This window comes from Strix uralensis, unplaced genomic scaffold (genome assembly GCF_047716275.1).
Source record: "Strix uralensis isolate ZFMK-TIS-50842 unplaced genomic scaffold, bStrUra1 scaffold_545, whole genome shotgun sequence".
Lineage (NCBI taxonomy): Eukaryota > Metazoa > Chordata > Aves > Strigiformes > Strigidae > Strix > Strix uralensis.
This window is the reverse complement of record NW_027437139.1, coordinates 1-21,441: the sequence shown is the minus strand read 5'-3', so window position 1 is coordinate 21,441 and position 21,441 is coordinate 1. Positions and strand designations below refer to the sequence as shown.

The window sequence follows — 21,441 nt, the reverse complement described above, 5'->3', positions numbered from 1 at the left end:
AATTTTGGGGTAAACCCCCCAAATTTTGGGGTGAAACTCCCCAATTTCGGGCAGAAAACCCCAATTTTGAGGCGGAACCCCCAATCTTTGGGGGCAAACCCGCAATTTTTGGGTAAAAACCTCCAATTTTGGGATGAAACTCCCCAATTTCGGGCAGAAAACCCCAATTTTGAGGCGGAACCCCCAATCTTTGGGGTAAAAGCCCCCAATTCTGGGGTGAAACTCCCCAATTTCGGGCAGAAAAACCTCAATTTTGGGGTAAAACCCCCCAGTTTTGGGGTGAAACTCCCCAATTTTGGGGCAAACCCCCCAATTTCCTCCCCTACGACCCCCCAATTCCCCCCCACCCCCCCCAAGGCCCCTCCAGGACCCCCATTTCCCCCCCAAGGGTGGGGGCGGGGCTTCCCCTCCCCTCAGCCATTGGCTGCCGCCCCTCGGAGGGGGGGGGGGGGGGGGGGCAATGGCGCCCTCCTATTGGCTCCCAGCCGCTGAGGTCACGACCTCGGGGGGGTGGGGGGGTGGGACGGGGCTCCAGGGACCCCCCACCCCCTTAAAAAAAGGGGGGACCCCCCCGCGCATGCGCGACGCCCCCACCTGCCCTCCATGGCGCCGCCGTCTGCCGCCGCCCCCCCCCACCCCTTCTTCCCGCCCCGCCGCTTTATAAACCCCCGCGGCGTGACGTGACGTGGCCCCGCCCCTCACGCCGGGGCGTTTCCACCAATCAGCGAGCGGGAACGGGGAGGGCGGGAAGGGAGCGGCCGGCGTCGCTATGGAGACGGCTGAGGGGGAGGGAAAGGGCGGGAAGGGACGGGGTCACGTGAGGCGGGAGGGCCAATGGGAGCGCGAGGAGCGAGCGGAAGGCGGTCGCCAGGCAACGGCGCGGGGAGGGGGGGTACCACGTGATGAGGGCAGGCCAATGGGAGCGCGAGGAGCCAGGGGAGGGCAACGGCGCAGGGGGGGTTGTCACGTGATGAGGGCGGGCCAATGGAGCGCGAGGAGCGAGCGAAGGGCGGTCGCCCGGCACCGGAGAGGGGAGGGGGGTTGTCACGTGATGCGGGCGGGCCAATGGGAGCGCGAGGAGCGAGCGAGGGGCGGTCGCCCGGCACGGGAGAGGGGAGAGGGGGATGTCATGTGATGCGGGCGGGCCAATGGAGCGCGAGGAGCCCGCGGAAGCGCGGAAGGGCGGTCGCCCGGCAACGGCGCGGGGCGGGTGGGGGGAGCGTCACGTGATAAGAGCGAGCCAATGGGAGCGCGAGGAAGCAGCGGAAGGGCGGTCGCCCGGCAACGGCGCGGTGGGTAAGGGAGGGTCACGTGCTCGGGGCGGGCCAATGGGAGCGCGGGGCCGTGCCGGCGGGGTGTCATGGCGGACGGGGAGCGCTCGCCGCTGCTGCCGGCTGAGGCGGGGCCGGGCCCCGGCGCGGGGGGAACGTCGGGGGGGGGTGAGTGAGGGGCGGGGGGTGGGGGGAGGGACGGGAGGGGGCGCTGAGGGGGGGAGGGGGCGGGGCTTGAGGCGTGTGGGCGGGGCTTGTGGGAGGAGGGGGCGAGGCCTCACCCCTCCCCCCCCCCCCCGCCTCGTTGCCAGGGGGGCCGGGGGCGGGGCTGCCGGGCGAGGCCCCGCCCCCTTACTCGCCATTGGGTAGCCCCGAGGGAGGGGCGGGGCCGGCCGTCACGTGCCGCGTCTGCCAGCGGCCAATCAGCGTCGAGGGCAAAACCCACCAGCACGTGGTGAAGTGCGGGGGCTGCGGGGAGGCCACGGTGAGGGGCGGGGCTGGAGGGGGCGGGGCTTGGGGGGGCGGGGGTGGGGCCTGAGGGGTGGGGGGCGTGGCTTAAAGGGCAGGGGCGTAGCCTGAGGGGCGGGGGTGGGGCCTAAGAGCTGCGTGGGTGTGGCCTAAGGGGTGGGGGCGTGGTTTGAGGGGCAGGGGTGTGGCCTAAGGGGTGGGGGCGTGGCCTGAGGGGGGCGTGTGCATGACCTGAGGGCGTGGCCAATGGGGCAGGGGCGTGGCCTGGGGGTGGAGGCGTGGCCTAAGGGATGGGGGTGCGGCCTAAAGGGGTGTGGGCGTGGCCTGAGGGGTGCGGGGGTGTGGCCTGAGGGGCAGGGGCGTGGCCTGAGGGGTGTGGGCATGGCCTGAGGGCGTGGCCTGATGGGCAGGGGTGTGGCCTAAGGGGTGTGGGCGTGGTCTAAGGGGCGTGGGGGCATGGCCTAAGGGGTGGGGTGTGGTCTGAGGGGCGTGTGGGCGGGGCTTGAGAGCATATGGGGGGAGCTGAGGGGCGGGGCTTAGTGGGGTGTGGTGTGATGGGTGGAGCTTGGGGCAGGGCCTGAGGGGGGTGTGAGAGGAGGGGGCGTGGCCTGAGGGGTGTGGGCGGGGCTCAAAGGGGGCAGAGTGTGATGGGTGGGGGGTGTGGGCGTGGCCTGAGGGGGGCGGGGCATGGAGAGGGTGTGGTGTGATGGACAGGCCTTGGGGGCGTGGCCTAAGGGGGTGTGAGGGGGGGGGCGCAGCCTATGGGCCATGGGGGGGTGGGCGGGGCTTAAGGAGGGTGGGGGGTCTGGTGGGCAGGGTTGGGGGTGACAAGCCCCGCCCCTCCCCATCCCCTCAGCCAATCCGCACGGCCCCCGGCGGGAAGAAGTACGTGAGGTGCCCCTGTAACTGCCTGCTGGTCTGCAAGGCCTCGTCCCAGCGCATCGCCTGCCCCCGGCCCTACTGGTCAGACTGGGAGGGACTGGGAGGGCCGGGGGGGTGGTGGGAGGGGTTATTGGGGACTGGGAGGGCACTGGGAGGGAACTGGGAGGGGTTATTGGGGACTGGGATGTACTGGGAGGGCAGTGGGGGAGACTGGGAGGGGTTATTGGGCACTGGGATGTACTGGGAGGGAACTGGGAGGGTGCTGGGATGTACTGGGAGGGCAGTGGGGGAGACTGGGAGGGGTTATTGGGCACTGGGATGTAATGGGAGGGAACTGGGAGGGTGCTGGGATGTACTGGGAGGGCAGTGGGGGAGACTGGGAGGGGTTATTGGGCACTGGGATGTACTGGGAGGGAACTGGGATGTACTGGGAGGGCACTGGGAGGGGTTATTGGGTAACTGGGGGGCACTGGGAGGGCACAGGGTTATACTGGGAGGGGGTTTGGGGGCTCAGGGAGGTTACTGGGATGTAGTGGGAGGAGACTGGGGGAGACTGGGAGGGGTTATTGGCTACTGGGAGTCACTGAGACGGCACTGGCGTGTACTGGGAGGTTACAGCGATGTATTGGGAGGAACTGGGATATACTGGGAGAATCTTCACAGCATTTGGGAGGCGACTGGGAAGCCCTGGGGGGGGTCACTGGTTCATACTGGGGTGTACGTATAGGTGTTACTGGGAGGAGGCGGAGTCCCAGCACCGGGGCTCCGCCCCCGCCCCCCCCCCTCCATCTTTCCCAGTATAACCCAGTTCCCTCCCAGTAAGCGAATCATCAACCTGGGCCCCGTCCAGGCGGGAGCCCCCAGCCCCGACCCCCCCCCCGGCGGCGTCCGGGTGCTCTGCGCCCACTGCGGGGGCCCCTTCCTGGTAGGACACGCCCCTCCCCCGCAAGCCACGCCCCCCCGGGGACAAGCCACGCCCCCTCGGGGACAAGCCACGCCCCTTTCAGACAAGCCCCACCCCCTCCCCACGCCCCATCGCCCCTTAATTTGGGCCCTACAGCAGCGAGGCGCCGCCCCTTTAAGAGAAGCCCCGCCCCCCCGGATAGGCCACGCCCCTTTGGGGGCAAGCCACGCCCACAGGACAAGCCCTGCCCCCTCCCTGTCCATAATTGCCCCTTAAATGGGAGGCCCCGCCCCCTTTAGGCCAAGCCCCGCCCCCAGGAGAAGCCCCACCCCCTTCTGGGTTAAGCCCTGCCCCCTTTGGGACAAGCCCCGCCCCCTCCCTGTCCATCATTGTGCCTTAATTGGAGCCCCATGGGGAGGAGGCTCCGCCCCCTTCAGGCCAAGCCCCGCCCCCCGGATAAGCCACACCCCCTTTGCTCAAGCCACACCCCCTCCCTGTCCATCCGTAACTGTGAGGCCCCGCCCCCTTTAGGCCAAGCCCCGCCCCCTCCCTGTCCATAATTGCCCCTTAACTGCGAGGCCCCGCCCCCTTCGGGCCAAGCCACGCCCCCAGGATAAGCCCCGCCCCCTCCCCATCCATCATTGCCCCATAAATGGGAAGCCCCGCCCCATAGACAAGCCCCCGCCCCCCAACCGTCCCAGCCCCCCAAATATGGGCGAAGGGGGCGTGGCTTGGCCCCGAGGGGCGTGGCCACGCCCCCCCGCTGACCCCGCCCCTCCCGCAGTGGGCGGAGCTCCCCGAGCGCACCCTGGCCCGCTGCCCCCACTGCCGCAAGGTGTAAGTGGCCCCGCCCCCTCCCGCCGGTGGCCACGCCCCTCCCGGCCGTGGCCACGCCTCCCCCCCCGCCCGGCGCTAAGCCCCGCCCACTCGCGCTGTCTGTCTTTCCCCTCCCAGCTCCGCCATTGGGCGCCGGTTCCCGCGGCGACGCTGCCTCTGCTGCCTCCTGCTGGCGCTGCTGATGGCCGGGGCGGCCGCGGGGCTGGCGGTGAGCGACTGGGGGGGACTGGGAGGGGACTGGGATACACTGGGAGGTTACTGGGAGGGACTGGGATGGACTGGGATGCACTGGGATGCACTGGGAGGTTACTGGGATACACTGGGAGGCTACTGGGATGCACTGGGGAGCACTGGGATATACTGGGGTGTTGCTGGCGTGTACTGGGATGGACCGGGAGGGACTGGGATACACTGGGGGGTTATTGGGCTGCACTGGGAGGGACTGGGAGGTTACTGGGAGGGACTGGGAGGTTACTGGGATACACTGGGAAGTTACTAGGATACACTAGGAGGTTACTGGGATGTATTGGGATATACTGGGAGGTTACTGGGATGTACTGGGAGGCACTGGGATACACTGGGAAGTTAATAGGATACACTGGGAGGTTACTGGGATGTACTGGGAAGCACTGGGATACACTGGGAGGTTACTGGGAGGCATTGGGATACACTGGGATGGACTGGGATACACTGGGAGGTTACTGGGAGGGACTGGGATGGACTGGGAGGGACTGGGATGCACTGGGAGGTTACTGGGATGCACTGGGAGGCTACTGGGATGCACTGGGGAGCACTGGGATATACTGGGGTGTTGCTGGCGTGTACTGGGATGGACTGGGAGGGACTGGGATACACTGGGGGGTTATTGGGCTGCACTGGGAGGGACTGGGAGGTTACTGGGAGGGACTGGGAGGTTACTGGGATACACTGGGAAGTTACTAGGATACACTAGGAGGTTACTGGGATGTATTGGGATATACTGGGAGGTTACTGGGGTATACTGGGAGATTACTAGGTGGTTATTGGGGTATACTGGGAGGTTACTGGGATGTACTGGGAGGCACTGGGATACACTGGGAAGTTAATAGGATACACTGGGTGGTTACTGGGATGTACTGGGAAGCACTGGGATACACTGGGAGGTTACTGGGAGGGACTGGGATGCACTGGGAGGGACTGGGATGCACTGGGAGGTTACTGGGATGCACTGGGAGGCTACTGGGATGCACTGGGGAGCACTGGGATATACTGGGGTGTTGCTGGCATGTACTGGGATGGACTGGGAGGGACTGGGATACACTGGGGGGTTATTGGGCTGCACTGGGAGGGACTGGGAGGTTACTGGGAGGGAGTGGGAGGCACTGGGATACACTGGGGGGTTACTGGGATACACTGGGAGGGATTGGGATACACCGGGAGGTTACTGGGGTGTACTGGGAGGTACTGGGAGGTTACTGGGATGCACTGGGAGGTTACTGGGATGTACTGGGAGGTTACTGGGAGGCACTGGGAGGTTACTGGGAGGCTACTGGGGTGTACTGGGAGGGACTGGGAGGTTACTGGGATGTACTGGGAAGCACTGGGGGTACACTGGGAAGTTACTGTGAGGCACTACGATATACTGGGAGGTTACTGGGATGTACAAGGAGGTTACTGGGATACACTGGGAGGCACTGGGATACACTGGGAAGTTAATAGGATACACTGGGAGGTTACTGGGATGTACTGGGAAGCACTGGGATACATTGGGAGGTTACTGGGAGGCATTGGGATACACTGGGAGGGACTGGGATACACTGGGAGGTTACTGGGATGGACTGGGAGGGACTGGGAGGTTACTGGGATGTACTGGGAGGCACTGGAATAGACTGGGAGGTTACTGGGAGGGACTGGGATACACTGGGAGGGAGTGGGATACACTGGGAGGCTACTGGGGTGTACTGGGAGGTACTGGAAGGTTATTGGGAGGTTATTGGGAGGTTATTGGGAGGGACTGGGAGGTTACTGGGATGGACTGGGAGGCACTGGAGATACACTGGGAGGTTACTGGGATATACTGGGATACACTGGGAGGGACTGGGATACACCAGGAGGTTACTGGGGTGTACTGGGAGGTACTGGGAGGTTATTGGGAGGTACTGGGAGGTTACTGGGATGCACTGGGAGGGACTGGGATACACTGGGAGGTTACTGGGAGGCACTGGGAGGGCACTGGGAGGCACTGGGAGGTACTGGGAGGTTACTGGGATGTACTGGGAGGCACTGGGATACACTGGGAGGTTACTGGGAGGGACTGGGATACACTGGGAGGCTACTGGGGTGTACTGGGAGGGACTGGGAGGTTACTGGGATGTACTGGGAGGGACTGGGAGGTTACTGGGAAGCACTGGGGGTACACTGGGCAGTTACTGGGAGGCACTAGGATATACTGGGAGGTTACTAGGAGGTTACTGGGATACACTGGGAGGTTACTGGGATATACTGGGAGGTTACTGGGATATACTGGGATATACTGGGAGGTTACTGGGATATACTGGGAGCTTACTGGGATGTACTGGGAGGAGCTTCGCACCATTTGGGAGGCGACTGGGAAGCCCTGGGGGGGGGGTCACTGGTTTATACTGGGGGGGGTGTTACTGGGAGGAAAGACCAAGGGGGGGGGGGGGCGGGGCTGGGAGGGGGCGTGTCCCGCCGTGGCCCCGCCCCCTCTGACCCCGCCCCCCAGGTGGGCACGTGGGGCCCCGCCCGCCGCTTCCGCTCCCTCCACGCCGGGTGGGCGCTGCTGGGGGCGGGGGCGGGGGCCTGTCTGCTGCGGGCGGCCTATTGGGGCTGCGTGCGGGTCAGCCAGCCCCTCCCCCCCCGCGCCTGAGCCCCACACGCCTGCGACACGCCTCGACACGCCTGCGACACGCCTGCGACACGGGATGCCACCGGGAGGCGCTCGGGTCACGGGACGCAACCGGGAGCCGCTTCCGTCACGGGACGTGGCCGGGGACGTGCTTTGGGTCAGGGGATGTGCCCGGGACACGCCTGTGTCATGTGACACGCTTGGGACATGCTTGGGTCATGTGACATGCCCGGGACCCGCTTGGGTCACGTGACACAGCTGGGACACGCTTCCATCACGTGACACGGCTGGGACATGCTTGCATCATGTGACATGCCTCAGACACGCCTGTGTCATGTGACACACCCAGGGCCCGCTTGGGTCATGGGACACAACTGGGACACGCTTCCATCATGTGACATGGCTGGGACACGCTTGGGTCGTGTGACACGCCTGGGACATGCCTGCATCATGTGACATGCCTGGGACACGCCTGTGTCATGTGACACGCCTGGGACCTGCTTGGGTTACGTGACACAGCTGGGACACGCTTCCATCATGTGACATGGCTGGGACACGCTTGGGTCATGGGACATGCCTGGGACATGCCTGCATCACGTGACACAACTGGGACACGCTTCCATCATGTGACATGCCTGGGACATGCTTGCATCATGTGACATGTCTGGGACGCACCTGCATCATGTGTCATGCCTGGGACATGCCTGTGTCATGTGACACACCCAGGACCCACTTGGGTCATGTGACACAACTGGGAGACGCTTCCATCACGTGACATGGCTGGGACACACTTGGGTCATGTGACATGCCTGGGACACGCCTGCATCATGTGACATTGCTGGGACACGCCTGTGTCATGTGACACGTCTCAGACATGCCTGTGACGCATTTGGGTCATGTGACACAACTGGGACATGCTTCCATCACGTGACGTGGCTGGGACACGCTTGAGTCATGTGACATGCCTGGGACACACCTGCATCATGTGGCATGCCTGACACATGCTTGAGTCATGTGACATGCCCAGGACCTGCTTGGCTCATGTGATGCAACTGGGACACGCTTCCATCACGTGACATGGCTGGGACATGCTTGGGTCACGTGACATGCCTGGGACACACTTCCATCATGTGACATGCTTGGGACATGCCTCCATCACGTGTCATGCCTGGCACATGCTTGAGTCATGTGACATGCTCGGGACCCGCTTGGCTCACGTGATGCAGCTGGGACACGCTTGGGTCATGTAACATGCCTGGGACATGCTTGAGTCACGTGACACCTGGGACACGCTTGGGTCATGTGATGCAACTGGGACACGCTTCCATCATGTGACATGGCTGAGACACACTTGGGTCATGTGACACGCCTGGGACACGCTTGGCTCATGTGATGCAACTGTGACACGCTTCCATCATGTGACACGACTGGGACACGCTTCCATCACGTGACGTGGCTGGGACACGCTTAGATCATGTGACACGCCTGGGACACGCCTGTGTCATGCGACACACCTCGGACATGCTTCGGTCATGTGACACACCCGGGACCCGCTTCCATCACATGATGCAACTGGGACACGCTTGGATCATGTGACACGCGTGGGACACGCTTGGGCCATGTGACATGCGCGATACATGTTTGGGTCATGTGACACAACTCGGACATGCTTAAGTCACGTGACACGCCTGGGACACGCTTGAATCATGTGACGCAATTGGGACACGCTTGGGTCACGTGACACGCCTGGGACACGCTTGAATCATGTGACATGCCTAGAGCATGCTTTAGTCCCGTGACACGCCCAGGACACGCCCGTGTCATGTAACACGCCTGACACACGCTTGGGTCACGTGACACGCCCCGGACCCGCCTCCATCACGTGACATCCCCGTGACACACGAGGCCACGCCCCCCCGACACGCCTGCGACACGCCGACACCGCGTGCGGCGGCCATCTTGAATGGAACCTTCAGCTCGGCGGCCATCTTGGATCCACCCTTTCTCACCTGGCGGCCATCTTGGATGGATCCTTCCGCCACGGCGGCCATCTTGGATCAACTCTTTCTCGCCTGGCGGCCATCTTGGGTTGATGCTCCAGGGCAGCAGCCATCTTGGATGGAGTCTTCAGCTTGGCAGCCATCTTGGATGGATCCTTCCCACATGGTGGCCATCTTGGATAAACGCTTTCTCACCTGGTGGCCATCTTGGATGGATCCTTCTGCCATGGCAGCCATCTTGGATCCACTTTTTCTCACCTGGCAGCCATTTTGCATGGATCCTCCCCCCGCAGCGGCCATCTTGGATCCACTCTTTCTCGCCTGGCAGCCATCTTGGACTGACCCAATGGGGCGGCAGCCATCTTGGATCGCCTCCTCCTCTGGCATGTCGGCCATCTTGCTCCCCTCCCTCCCCCACGCCGGGAGCTGCCCTCCCCCCTTCCCAGCATGCACCTGGCCCTGCCCTCACGGTGAGGGCCCCTCCCTCGCCCCCTTCCCAGCATGCACCTGGCTCAAGGAGGAGGAGGGCGGGGGGAGGGGAGGTCCCGCCCCCACTGTACATAGGCCCCTCCCCCATATAGATCTATTTAACAGCCCCGCCCCCAAATCTTTGAGGGTGGGGCCAAGACTCACGATTCAACGACAGTTTTTATTGGCCCCTCCCCCGACGGGGGGGGGGGGTAAAAATATAGTGGGGGGGGGGGGGGATCCCTGAGGGTTACGCCGGGCCCTATGGGAGCTATAGGGGGCTGGGGGCGGGGCTGTGGGGGTCAGGAGGACCTATAGGGGGTGGGGGGGGGCTATAGGGGCTGGGGGGGATCTATAGGGCTGGGGGGGGGGATCTATGGGGCTGGAGGGGACCTATAAGGGCTGGGGGGGGGTCTATAGGGGTTGGAGGTATCTATAGGGGTTGGAGGGGTCTATAGGGGGTCCCGGGATGGGGCTGGGGGGGGAATCTATGGGGCTGGGGGGGGTCTATGGGGCTGGGGGGGGACTATAGGGGCTGGGGGGGTCTATAGGGGTTGGGGGGGCTATAGGGGGTCCCGGGATGGGGCTGGGGGGGGTCGGGGGGGGCTGTAGGTGCCCCAGCGGCTCTGTGGGGAGAAGGGGGGGGGGGGTGTGTGGAATCTGTGGGGTGACCTGAGAGGGGGCGGGTTTGGGGCATTTTGGGGGGATTTCTGGTCCAATAGGGGTTGGTGAAGCCACCGTGATCCTACACAGACCCCAACGACATCATCTAGGCCCGAGTTTGGGGGATTTTGGGTCAATTTGTTGCCAAATAAGGGTTGATGACGTCATCGTGACCCCATATAGACCACGATGACGTCAGCTCCACCCAACTTTGGGGCATTTTGGGGGGATTTCTGGCCAAATCGGGGTTGATGAAGCCACCATGACACCACATGACCCACGATGACATCATCTAGACCCAGTTTTGGGGCATTTTGGGGGGATTTATGGCCAAATAGGGGTTGATGAGACCGTCCTGACCCAATAGAGACCGTGATGACATCATCTTGACCCAACTTTGGGGCATTTTGGGGGGATTTATGGCCAAGTTGGGGTTGATGAAGCCACCACGATCCCACACAGCCCCCAACCACCTCACCTAGACCCAATTTTGGGGCATTTTGGGGGGATTTCTGGCCAAATAGGGGTTGATGAAGCCACCATGACACCATATGACCCACGATGACATCATCTGGACCCAATTTTGGGGCATTTTAGGAGGATTTACGGCCAATTAGAGGCTGCTGAGACCATCCTGATACCATATAGACCACGATGACATCATCTAGACCCAATTTTGGGGCATTTTGGGTGGATTTATGGCCAAATCGGGGTTGATGAAGCCACCATGACACCATACGACCACGATGACATCATCTAGACCCAATTTTGGGGCATTTTGGGGGAATTTATGGCCAATTAGAGGCTGATGAGACCATTCTGATGCCATATAGACCACGATGACATCATCTAGACCCAATTTTGGGGTATTTTGAGTGGATTTACGGCCAAATCGGGGTTGATGAAGCCACCACGATCCCACACAGCCCCCAACCACCTCACCTAGACCCAATTTTGGGGCATTTTGGGTGGATTTATGGCCAAATCAAGGTTGATGATGCCACCATGACACCACATGACCCACGATGACATCATCTAGACCCAGTTTTGGGGCATTTTGGGTGGATTTATGGCCAAATCGGGGTTGATGAAGCCACCATGACACCATACGACCCACGATGACATCATCTAGACCCAATTTTGGGTGGATTTACGGCCAAATCGGGGTTGATGAAACCACCACGATCCCACACAGCCCCCAACCACCTCACCTAGACCCAATTTTGGGGCGTTTCGGGTGGATTTCCGGCCATTTTGGGAGGGGCTATAGGGCGAGGTAGAGGGTGATGGGACAGTGGTCGCTGCCCAGCACGCGGGAGCGGATCTTGCTGTCGCACAAGGCCCCTTCCAAGCGGCGGGAAATGACGAAATAATCGAGGCGCCACCCCACGTTGCGCTCGCGGGCGCCCCCCAGGTAGGTCCAGAAGGTGTAAGCGTGGGGCACGGCGGGATAAAGATGGCGGAAAGAATCGAGAAAACCCGTTTCTAAGAGGGCCCCGAAGCCTTCGCGCTCCTCCGGGGTGAAGCCGGCCGAGCGGCGGTTGGCTCGGGGGTGGCGGAGGTCGATCTCGGCGTGGGCCACGTTGAGGTCGCCGCAGAGGGCGACGGGTTTTCGGGCGTCCAAACGGGCGAGGAAGGAGCGAAAGGCCACGTCCCACCGGCGTCGATATTCCAAACGGACCAATCCCCGCCCGGCGTTGGGGACGTAGGCGGCCACCACGAAGAGGGCGGGGAATTCGGCCGTCACCACGCGGCCTTCGCGGTCGTGCTCTTCGTCACCTTGGCGGGGAGGAGGGGGGTGAGTGAGGGCGATTGGGGGGCAACTGGGGCCATTGGGGGGCAACTGGGGGCAACTGAAGAGCAGTGGGGGGCAATAAAGGTAATTGGGGGGCAACTGGGGTGATTGGGGGGCAACTGGGGTGATTGGGGGGCAACTGGGGGCAATGGAAGAGCAGTGGGGGGCAATAAAGGTAATTGGGGGGCAACTGGGGCGATTGGGGGCAACTGGGGGCAATTGGGGGGCAACTGGGGCCATTGGGGACCATTGGGGGGCAACTGGGGGGTAACTGCGGTCAACTGAAGAGCAGTGGGGGGCAATAAAGGTAATTGGGGGGCAACTGGGGCGATTGGGGGGCAACTGGGGGCAACTGGGGCGATTGGGGGCAACTGGGGCCATTGGGGGGCAACTGGGGGCAACTGAAGAGCAGTGGGGGGTAATAAAGGTAATTGGGGGGCAACTGGGGCGATTGGGGGGCAACTGGGGGCAACTGGGGCCATTGGGGGGCAACTGGGGCCATTGAAGATCATTGGGGGGCAACTGGGGGGTAACTGGGGGCAACTGAAGAGCAGTGGGGGGCAATTAAGGTTATTGGGGGGCAACTGGGGTGATTGGGGGGCAACTGGGGCCATTGGGGACCATTGGGGGGCAACTGAAGAGCAGTGGGGGGCAGTAAAGGTAATTGGGGGGCAACTCGGGTGATTGGGGGCAACTGGGGGGCAACTGGGGGCAATTAAAGTAATTGGGGGGCCACTGGGAAAATTGGGGTCCAGGGGGATATTTTGGGGGTCCCGGGGGGCACTTATAGGTCCGGGGGGGGGTCCTGAGAGGGAATTTTGGGGCAATTTTGCCTCATTTTGGGGCCATTCATGAAGGTTCTAGATCCTTCAAGGTGGAACTTGAAGCCCTGGGGGAACTTGGGGGTCCCAGGGGGGGGATTTGGGGGTCCCAGAGAGAACTTGGGGGCCACAGGGGCAGATTTGGGGGTCACAGGGGGGTACTTGGGGGTCCTGAGAGGGAATTTTGGGGTAATTTATCCCCATTTTGGGCCCATTTGTGAAGGTTCTAGATCCCTCAAGGAGCAATTTCAAGGCTTGGGGGAACTTGGGGGGCCCAGGGGGGGATTTGGGGGTCCCAGAAGGAACTTGGGGGTCACAGGAGGCACTTGGGGGTCCTGAGAGTGAATTTTGGGGCAATTTTGCCTCATTTTGGGACCATTCATGAAGGTTCTAGGTCTTTCAAGGTGGAACTTGAAGCTCTGGGGGAACTTGGGGGTCCTGGGGGGGCGGGATTTGGGGGTCCTGGGGGGGGATTTAGGGGTCCCGGGGAGGGATTTGGGGGTCACAGGGGGGCACTTATAGGTCTGGGGGGTCCTGAGAGGGAATTTTGGGCCAATTTATCCCCATTTTGGGCCCATTCGTGAAGGTTCTAGGTCCTTCAAGGAGCAATTTGAAGCTCTGGGGGAACTTGGGGGTCCCGGGGGTGGGATTTGGGGGTCCCGGGGGGTCTCACCGATGCCGTAGGTGACGCTGAGGGGCTCGTGACGGGCCAGTAGCCCAACGCCGCTGTAGCCGGGTCGTCCCTCGGGGCTGGCCCAGAACTGGTGGGGGAGGCCGGGGAGGGCCCGAACCTCGGGGGGCACCGAGGGGCCCCCACATTTGGTCTCCTGGAGGCACAGAACGTCGGGGGCCTCTTCCTGCACCCACTGCGGGGGGGACACGGGGGTGGGGGGGGGGCACCCGCGAGGGCGACACCCCCCGGGGGAACAAAATAGGTATTTGGGGAACCCCCAACCCACCCATTTTCGGGGAGTTTTGGGGCCCAAGACCCCATTTTTGGGGTGTCACGGGGCCCCCAGAGCCCATTTTTGGGGGGGTTTGGGGCCCCCCCAGACCCCTGGGTCCCATTTTTGGGGGGGTTTGGGGCCCCCAGACCCCATTTTTGGGGGGTTTTGGGGCACCCAGAGCCCATTTTTGGGGAGTTTTGGGGCCCAAGACCCCATTTTTGGGGTGTCACGGGGCCCCCAGAGCCCATTTTTGGGGGGTTATGGGGCCCCCCCAGACCCCTGGGCCCCATTTTTTAGGGAGTTTTGGGGCCCCACAGGCACCTGGGGCCCATTTTTGGGGGATTTTGGGGCTCCAGATGCCATTTTTGGGGTGTCATGAGGCCCCCCCAAACCCCTGGGAGCCATTTTTGGGGCCCCCAGACCCCATTTTTGGGGAGTTTTGGGGCCCCCCAGACCCCTGGGTCCCATTTTTGGGGGGGTTTGGGGCCCCCAGACCCCATTTTTGGGGTGTCACGGGGCCCCCAGAGCCCATTTTTGGGGGGTTTTGGGGCCCCCCCAGACCCCTGAGCCCCATTTTTTGGGGTTTTTTGGGGCCCCCAGACCCCATTTTTGGGGAGTTTTGGGGCCCCCCAGACCCCTGGGGCCCATTTTTGGGGGGTTTTGGGGCTCCAGATGCCATTTTTGGGGTGTCCCAGGGCCCCCAAAACCCCTCGGAGCCACTTTTGGGGCCCCCAGAGCCCATTTTTGGGGGGTTTTGGGGCCCCCAGACCCTATTTTTGGGGGGTTTTGTGGCCCCCCCAGACCCCTGGGTCCCATTTTTGGGGGGTTTTGGGGCCCCAGATGCCATTTTTGGGGTGTCATGGGGCCCCCCCAAACCCCTGGGAGCCATTTTTGGGGCCCCCAGAGCCTATTTTGGGGGGTTTTGGGGGGTCCCAGAGCCCATTTTTGGGGGGTTTTGGGGCCCCAAGCGCCATTTTTGGGGTGTCCCAGGGCCCCCCCCAAACCCCTAAGACCCATTTTTGGCGTTTTTTTGGGGTCCCCAGATCCCTTTTTGGGGGGTTTCTCAGGATTTTTGGGGTCCCCCCATCCCCCAGGCGCCATTTTGGGGGGGTCACAGGGTCCCCCCAGACCCCCGGCGGCCATTTTGAGAGGATTACGTGCCCCCCCCCCCCCCCATTTTGGGCCAATTTTGGCACATTTTGGGGTCCCCCAGTCCTGTTTTTTGGGGGGTTCTGAGCATTTTGGGGTCCCCCCATCCCCCAGGCGCCATTTTGGGGGGTCACCGCCCTCCCCCCACCCCCCCAGCCGCCATTTTGAGGAGATTATAGTCCCACAGCCGCCATTTTGAGAGGATTACGTGCCCCCCCACACCCCCATTTTGGGCCAATTTTGGGGCATTTTGGGGTCCCCGACTCCCGTTTTTTGGGGGGTTTTGAGGATTTTTGGGGTCCCCCCATCCCCCAGCCGCCATTTTGAGGGGGTTATAGTGCCCTGGCGGCCATTTTGAGGGGATTATATGCCCCCCCACCCCCACCCCTCCACCCCAGACGCCCGTTTTGAGCCAATTTCTGGGTATTTTTGGGGTCCCCGAGTCCCGTTTTTTGGGGTGATTTTGAGGATTTTTGGGGTCCCCCCTCACCTGGAGCCCCCCTTTGCGCACCCAGGCCCGCAGCCCGTCGACGTTCCAGGAGGTGACTTTGAGGGTGAAGCGTTGCCCCCCCGGGGTGACCTCGCGGGGGGGAGGGTCCTCGTAGGGGGCCCCCGAATCCTCCCGACCCGCCTTGGGGGGACGACGGCCTGCTGGGGGGGGGTACTGGGGGTTACTGGGAGGGAACTGGAGTGGGGCTGGGGGCACTGGGAGGGACTGGGAGGCACTGGGAGGGGACTGGGAGGGGGTTTGGGGGCACTGGGAGGCACTGGGAGGGGACTGGGAGGGGGTTGGGGGGCACTGGGAGGGACTGGGAGGCACTGGGAGGGGGTTTGGGGGCACGGGGAGGGACTGGGAGGGGACTGGGAGGGGACTGGGAGGGGGTTTGGGGGCACTGGGAGGCACTGGGAGGGGACTGGGAGGGGGTTTGGGGGCACTGGGAGCCACTGGGAGGGGACTGGGAGGGGGTTTGGGGGCACTGGGAGGGACTGGGAGGCACTGGGAGGGGACTGGGAGGGGGTTTGGGGGCACTGGGAGGCACTGGGAGGGGACTGGGAGAGTGGCTGGGGGCACTGGGAGGGACTGGGAGGCACTGGGAGGGGACTGGGAGGGGGGCTGGGGGCACTGGGAGGGACTGGGAGGCACTGGGAGGGGGTTTGGGGGCACTGGGAGGGACTGGGAGGGGACTGGGAGGGGGCCTGGGGGCACTGGAAGGGACTGGGAGGCACTGGGAGGGGACTGGGAGGGGGTTTGGGGGGACTGGGGGGGACTGGGAGGCACTGGGAGGGGGTTTGGGGGCACTGGGAGGGACTGGGAGGCACTGGGAGGGGGTTTGGGGGCACTGGGAGGCACTGGGAGGGGACTGGGAGGGGGGCTGGGGGCACTGGGACGGAGTGGGAGGCACTGGGAGGGGACTGGGAGGGGGTTTGGGGGCACTGGGAGGCACTGGGAGGGGATATGGGAGGACTGGGAGGGAATGGGAGCGGATTCAGGGTCACTGGGAGGGACTGGGAGGCACTGGGAGGGGGTTTGGGGGAACTGGGAGGGACTGGTAGAGGGTTTTGGTGAACTGGGAGGCAACTGGGAAGCACTGGGGTGGGACTGGGGGGTTACTGGGAGGGACTGGGAGACACTGGGAGGGATTTTGGGGTGACTGGGAGGGAACTGGGGGGGACTGGGAGGCACTGGGAGGGGATTTGGGGGCACTGGGAGGGACTGGGAGAGGGTTTTGGTGAACTGGGAGTTACTGGGAGGGACTGGGAGAGGGATCGGGGGAACTGGGATGGACTGGGAGGGAACTGGGAAGCACTGGGGTGGGACTGGGAGGCGACTGGGGGGCACTGGGAGGAACTGGGAGGGGCTACAGCAGCATTGGGAGGGGGAGCGGCCAGTCTTGGTCCATACTGGTCCATACTGGTTTATACTGGTTTATACTGGGAGCGACTCACCCTCCTCCCCCGCGTCGCCCTCGGCCGCCTCCTTCTTACTGCGCTTCGGCATCGCCCCAGGCCACGCCCCCGGGGCTCAGGCCACGCCCCCTCCGCTTCAGGCCACACCCACGGGGCTCAGGCCACGCCCCCTCCAGTCGCGACACCGCCGTCTGGCTCCGCCCCCTCCTGCTCAGGCCACGCCCCCGTCCGCTGCAGGCCTCACCCCTGGGCTCAGGCCACGCCCCCTCCGGGTCAAGCTCCGCCCCCTGCAGAAGGGAGATTGACATCAGCGCAAAGTCCCGCCCCCCCCGCCGGGGCTCAGCCAATCAGCGAGCGCCGCCCGGCTTGAATGGGCCAATCAGCGGCCGCCGTAGCCACGAGGCGCCAAATCCGCGGCCGCTAAGGCCCGAACCGGAGCCAATCGGCTTCCGCCGGCGCCCGAACCGGAGCCAATCAGCGGCCGCCGTGGTTGTGAGGCGGCCAATCAGCGGCCGCTGAGGCCCGAACCGGAGCCAATCCGCGCTGGCTGCGCTCAGAACCGGGACCAATCAGCGGCCGTGCTGCCCCCCCCCCCTCCCCCGCACCCCCCCCCCCCGCAGCCAATCAGCGCCCGCCGGTACCTTTAGTCCCGCCCAATCGGCGCTTCCCGCTGCTCGGACCGCGCCGGGGCGGCTCCGCGTGTGTGTGTGTGTGTGTATGGGAAGGGGCGGGACCGGAAGCGGAAGTGACGCCAGCAGCCCGCGACCGGAAGTGAGGCCTGGCGGAAGGGGCGGGGCCCGGCGCGGCGCGTGGAAGCGGCGGCGGTGAAAAACCGGCGGCGGAGGTGGGGGGGGGGGAGGGAGGAAGAAAAAGGCGGCGGTGACGTCACGGTGACGTCATGCCGACGGTGCTGGGGCTGGAGGGCTCCGCCAATAAGGTGGGCGCGGGGGTGGTGCGCGATGGCGTCATCCTCAGCAACCGCCGCGCCACGTACGTGACGCCGCCGGGCCACGGTGAGGCGCCGTGACGTCACCGGGTTCCCCCCCCCCCCGCCCCGGGACGTCACACACACACACCCCCCCCCCCTTGCTCCCGTCACGTGACCCCGCCCCCTCCTCACGTGACTCCGCCCCCTCCAGGCTTCGCCCCCGGCCCCACCGGCCGCCACCACCGCGGGGCGCTGCTGGGGCTCGTGGGCGCGGCCCTGAGCGACGCCGGGACCCGGCCCCGGGACATCGACGCCGTCGCCTTCACCCGAGGTACCGTGTGCTTGGCGTGGCCTTAGCGTGGCCTTAGCGTGGCCTTAGCGTGGCCTTAGCGTGTGCTTTTATGTCCTAGGCATGTTCGTAGCGTGGCCTTAGCGTGTGCTTGACGTGGCCTTAGCATGTCCTTAGCGTGGCCTTAGCATGGCCTTAGTGTGTGCTTTTATGTCCTAGGCATGTTCGTAGCGTGGCCTTAGCGTGTGCTTGGCGTGGCCTTAGCGTGGCCTTAACGTGGCATTAGCATGGCCTTAGTGTGGCGTTAGCATGGCCTTAGCATGGCCTTCGCGTCTCCTTAGCGTGTCCTTAGCATGGCCTTAGCATGGCCTTAGCGTGGCCTTAAATGTGGCCTTAGTGTGTGCTTTTATGTCCTAGGCATGTTCGTAGCGTGGCCTTAGCGTGTGCTTGACGTGGCCTTAGCATGTCCTTAGTGTGGCCTTAGCGTGGCCTTAGTGTGGCCTTAGCATGGCCTTCGCGTCTCCTTAGCGTGTCCTTAGCATGGCCTTAGCATGGCCTTAGCGTGGCCTTAGCATGGCCTTAGTGTGTGCTTTATATGTCCTAGGCATGTTCGTAGCATGGCCTTAGCGTGTGCTTAGTGTGGGCCTTAGCGTGGCCGTAAGGTGTCTTTAGCGTGTCCTTAGCATGGCCTTAGCGTGTTCATTGTGTGGCCTTAGCATGGCCTAAGCGTGTCGTTAGTGTGTCCTCAGCACGCGCTTAATGTGTCCTTAGTGTGTTCATGGCATGGCCTTAGAGTGGCCTTAATGTGGCCTTAGCGTGACCTTAGCATGGCCTCAGTGTGTGCTTTATATGTGCTAGGCATGTTCATAGTGTGGCCTTAGCATGGACTTAGCATGGACTTGGCATGGCCTTAGTGTGTGCTTTATATGTCCTAGGCATGTTCATAGCGTGGCCTTAGCGTGCCCTTGGCATGTCCTTAGCATGTGCTTAGCGCATGTTTAATAGGTCCTAGGCAGGTTCATAGCATGTCCTTAGCATGAACTTGGCATGGCCTTAGCGTGGCCTTAGCATGGGCTAGGCATGGCCTTAGTGTGTGCTTTATATGTCCTAGGCATGTTCATAGCGTGGCCTTAGTGTGTGCTTAGTGGGGCCTTAGCGTGGCCATAAGGTGTGCTTAGCATGTCCTTAGCATGTCCTTAGTGTGTTAATTGTGTGGCCTTATCATGCCCTTAGCATGTGCTTAGTGTGTCCTTAGTGTGTTCGTAGCATGGCCTTAGGGTGTCCTTAGTGTGTGCTTGGCATGTTCATCACGTGGCCTTAGTGTGTGCTCAGCATCACCTTAGCATGTTCATAGCATGGCCTTGGCATGGCCTTGGCGGGTTCATAGCGTTGCCTTAGCGTGTCCTTAGCATGTGCTTAAAGTGTCCTTAGTGTGTTCATAGTGTGGCCTAAGCGTGTCATTAGCATGTGCTTAGTGTCTCCTTAGCATGTTCATAGCATGGCCTTAGTGTGTCCTTAATGTGTTCATAGCGTGGCCTAAGCACGTCATTAGTGTGTGCTTAGTGTCCTTATTGTGTCCTTAGCATGTGCTTAGCATGTCCTAGGCATGTTCATAGCATGGCCTTAGCGTGTGCTTAGTGTGTTCATCGTGTGACCTCAGCATGTCCTTAGGGTGTGCTTAGCGTGGCCTCAGCATGGCCTTAGCGTGTGCTCAGCATGTCCTTAGTGTGTCCATCACGTGTCCTTAGCATGTGCTCAGCGTGGCCTTACTGTGGCCTTAGCATGTCCATAGTGTGTTCATAGCATGGCCTTAGCATGTGCTTAGCATGTCCTTATCATGTTCATCGTGTGCCCTTAGCGTGCCCTCGGCATGGCCTTAGTGTGGCCTCACTGTGCCCTTAGCATGTGTTTAGCATGGCCTTAAAGTGTCCTCAGCATCTCCTTCCCATGTCCTTAGCGTGTCCTTAGCGTGGCCTTAGCGTGTGCGACCCCCAGCCCCTACCCAAACACCAGCCGCCATCTGGGCCCCACCCCAGCCCCATGGGAGCCCCATAGGAAGCGTGTGGGCGGCGTGTGGTTCACATGTTCTTAGCATGTGCTTAGCATGTTCATTTGAAACTCATAGATGGGACCCCCACAGAGGCCTCAGCCGCCATCTTGGCCCCGCCCCAGCCCCATGGGACCCCCTGAGGAGCCATGTGGGAGGCGTGTGGGTCACATGTGCTTAGCATGTTCTTAGCATGTTCATTACAAATCAACACATGGGACCCCCAGAGGCCTCAGCCGCCATCTTGGCCCCGCCCCAGCCCCATAGTTGCCCTGCGGGAGGCACGTGGGGGGGGGGGGGGGGGAGTGCGGTGCATTCGCGTGTCCTTAGTGTGTTTTTGCCATGTGCGCAGGGCCCGGGATGGGGGCGCCGCTGGCGGTGGTGGCCGTGGTGGCCCGGACGCTGGCCCAGCTGTGGGGGGTGCCCCTGGTGGGGGTCAATCACTGCGTGGGGCACATCGAGATGGGGCGGCTGCTGGGCCGCGCCCCCGACCCCCTCGTGCTCTACGTCAGCGGCGGCAACACGCAGGTAACACGCCAAGGCGGGGGGCGGGGCGGGATGAAGGGGGGGGGCCGGGGGGGTCACGTGACGGACGGGGAGGGCGGGGGGAGGTTGGGGCGTGTGGGAAGGCCTGAGAACACGCGATAACATGTGATGACACGTGAGAACACGCGAGGTGCGAGAACGCGTGGTAACACGAGAGAACGTAGTAACACGTCATAACACGCAGTAACACGTGAGAACACATGAGAGCATGCGGTAACACGTGAGAACACGTGAGAACATGTGAGAACACGTGATAACACGCCCCAACACACGCTGACACGTGATGACATGAGAACATACAATACCATGTAATAACATGACAACATGTGATGACACGTGATGACACATGACAACATACAATAACACACAATAAGACACAGTAACGTGATAGCAAATGATAACACGTGATAATGTGACAACATGATAACACGTGACAACACACGGTGACGTGATAACACGTGAGAACATGTGATAACGTGATGACACGCAATAGCACACGATAACACACGGTAACGTGATAACACGTGATAACACATGATAACGTGACAACATGTGATAACGCAATAACATGTGACAACACACGATAACGCGCTAACATGCGCTAACACGGGATAACATGCGATAACACGTGGTAACACGCGATAACATGTGGTAACGTGACAACACGGGG

The 21,441-nt window shown here is 62.5% G+C and overlaps 3 protein-coding genes across 4 annotated transcripts; 2 read left to right on the top strand and 1 right to left on the bottom strand.

The window, feature by feature from the left end:
• The first annotated feature begins 1,352 nt into the window (after positions 1–1,352).
• Positions 1,353–9,845, top strand: PIP4P1 (phosphatidylinositol-4,5-bisphosphate 4-phosphatase 1). The gene is made up of 7 exons (XM_074858077.1): positions 1,353–1,439; positions 1,583–1,755; positions 2,596–2,702; positions 3,441–3,546; positions 4,310–4,362; positions 4,480–4,570; positions 7,088–9,845. Exons 1-7 carry the CDS (start codon positions 1,361–1,363, stop codon positions 7,229–7,231), a joined length of 753 nt encoding a protein of 250 aa, XP_074714178.1. The 5' UTR covers positions 1,353–1,360; the 3' UTR covers positions 7,232–9,845.
• Positions 9,846–10,201: 356 nt separating this feature from the next.
• Positions 10,202–17,696, bottom strand: APEX1 (apurinic/apyrimidinic endodeoxyribonuclease 1). 2 transcript variants are annotated; one of them, XM_074858080.1, is made up of 5 exons: positions 17,603–17,696; positions 17,001–17,248; positions 15,544–15,704; positions 13,631–13,823; positions 10,202–12,120 (listed from the first exon to the last, which is right to left on the bottom strand). In XM_074858080.1, exons 2-5 carry the CDS (start codon positions 17,050–17,052, stop codon positions 11,606–11,608), a joined length of 921 nt encoding a protein of 306 aa, XP_074714181.1. In that variant the 5' UTR covers positions 17,053–17,248; positions 17,603–17,696; the 3' UTR covers positions 10,202–11,605. The 2 variants fall into 2 exon arrangements, with proteins under 2 accessions (XP_074714181.1, XP_074714182.1); XM_074858081.1 differs by having other exon boundaries at positions 15,544–15,701.
• Positions 17,697–17,734: 38 nt separating this feature from the next.
• Positions 17,735–20,753, top strand: OSGEP (O-sialoglycoprotein endopeptidase; the record flags this gene model as incomplete). The annotated part of the gene is given in 3 exon segments (XM_074858078.1): positions 17,735–17,974; positions 18,101–18,220; positions 20,578–20,753. Coding segments are annotated over 3 exon segments (411 nt in total), but the record flags the coding sequence as incomplete, so codon positions are not given.
• Between the last annotated feature and the right edge of the window lie 688 nt (positions 20,754–21,441).

What these genes read in the sequence shown, in the direction of transcription:
- PIP4P1 (XM_074858077.1), top strand. Translation starts at nt 1,361, where the DNA reads ATGGCGGACGGGGAGCGCTCGCCGCTGCTGCCGGCTGAGGCGGGGCCG. An exon ending in GCCTGCCCCCGGCCCTACTG is followed by an intron (nt 2,703 to 3,440) that starts GTCAGACTGGGA and finishes GTTCCCTCCCAG; the next exon opens with TAAGCGAATCATCAACCTGG. An exon ending in ACTGCGGGGGCCCCTTCCTG is followed by an intron (nt 3,547 to 4,309) that starts GTAGGACACGCC and finishes CCCCTCCCGCAG; the next exon opens with TGGGCGGAGCTCCCCGAGCG.
- APEX1 (XM_074858080.1), bottom strand. Translation starts at nt 17,052, where the DNA reads ATGCCGAAGCGCAGTAAGAAGGAGGCGGCCGAGGGCGACGCGGGGGAG. An exon ending in GGGCGACGCGGGGGAGGAGG is followed by an intron (nt 15,705 to 17,000) that starts GTGAGTCGCTCC and finishes ACCCCCCCCCAG; the next exon opens with CAGGCCGTCGTCCCCCCAAG. An exon ending in CAGCGTCACCTACGGCATCG is followed by an intron (nt 12,121 to 13,630) that starts GTGAGACCCCCC and finishes CTCCCCGCCAAG; the next exon opens with GTGACGAAGAGCACGACCGC.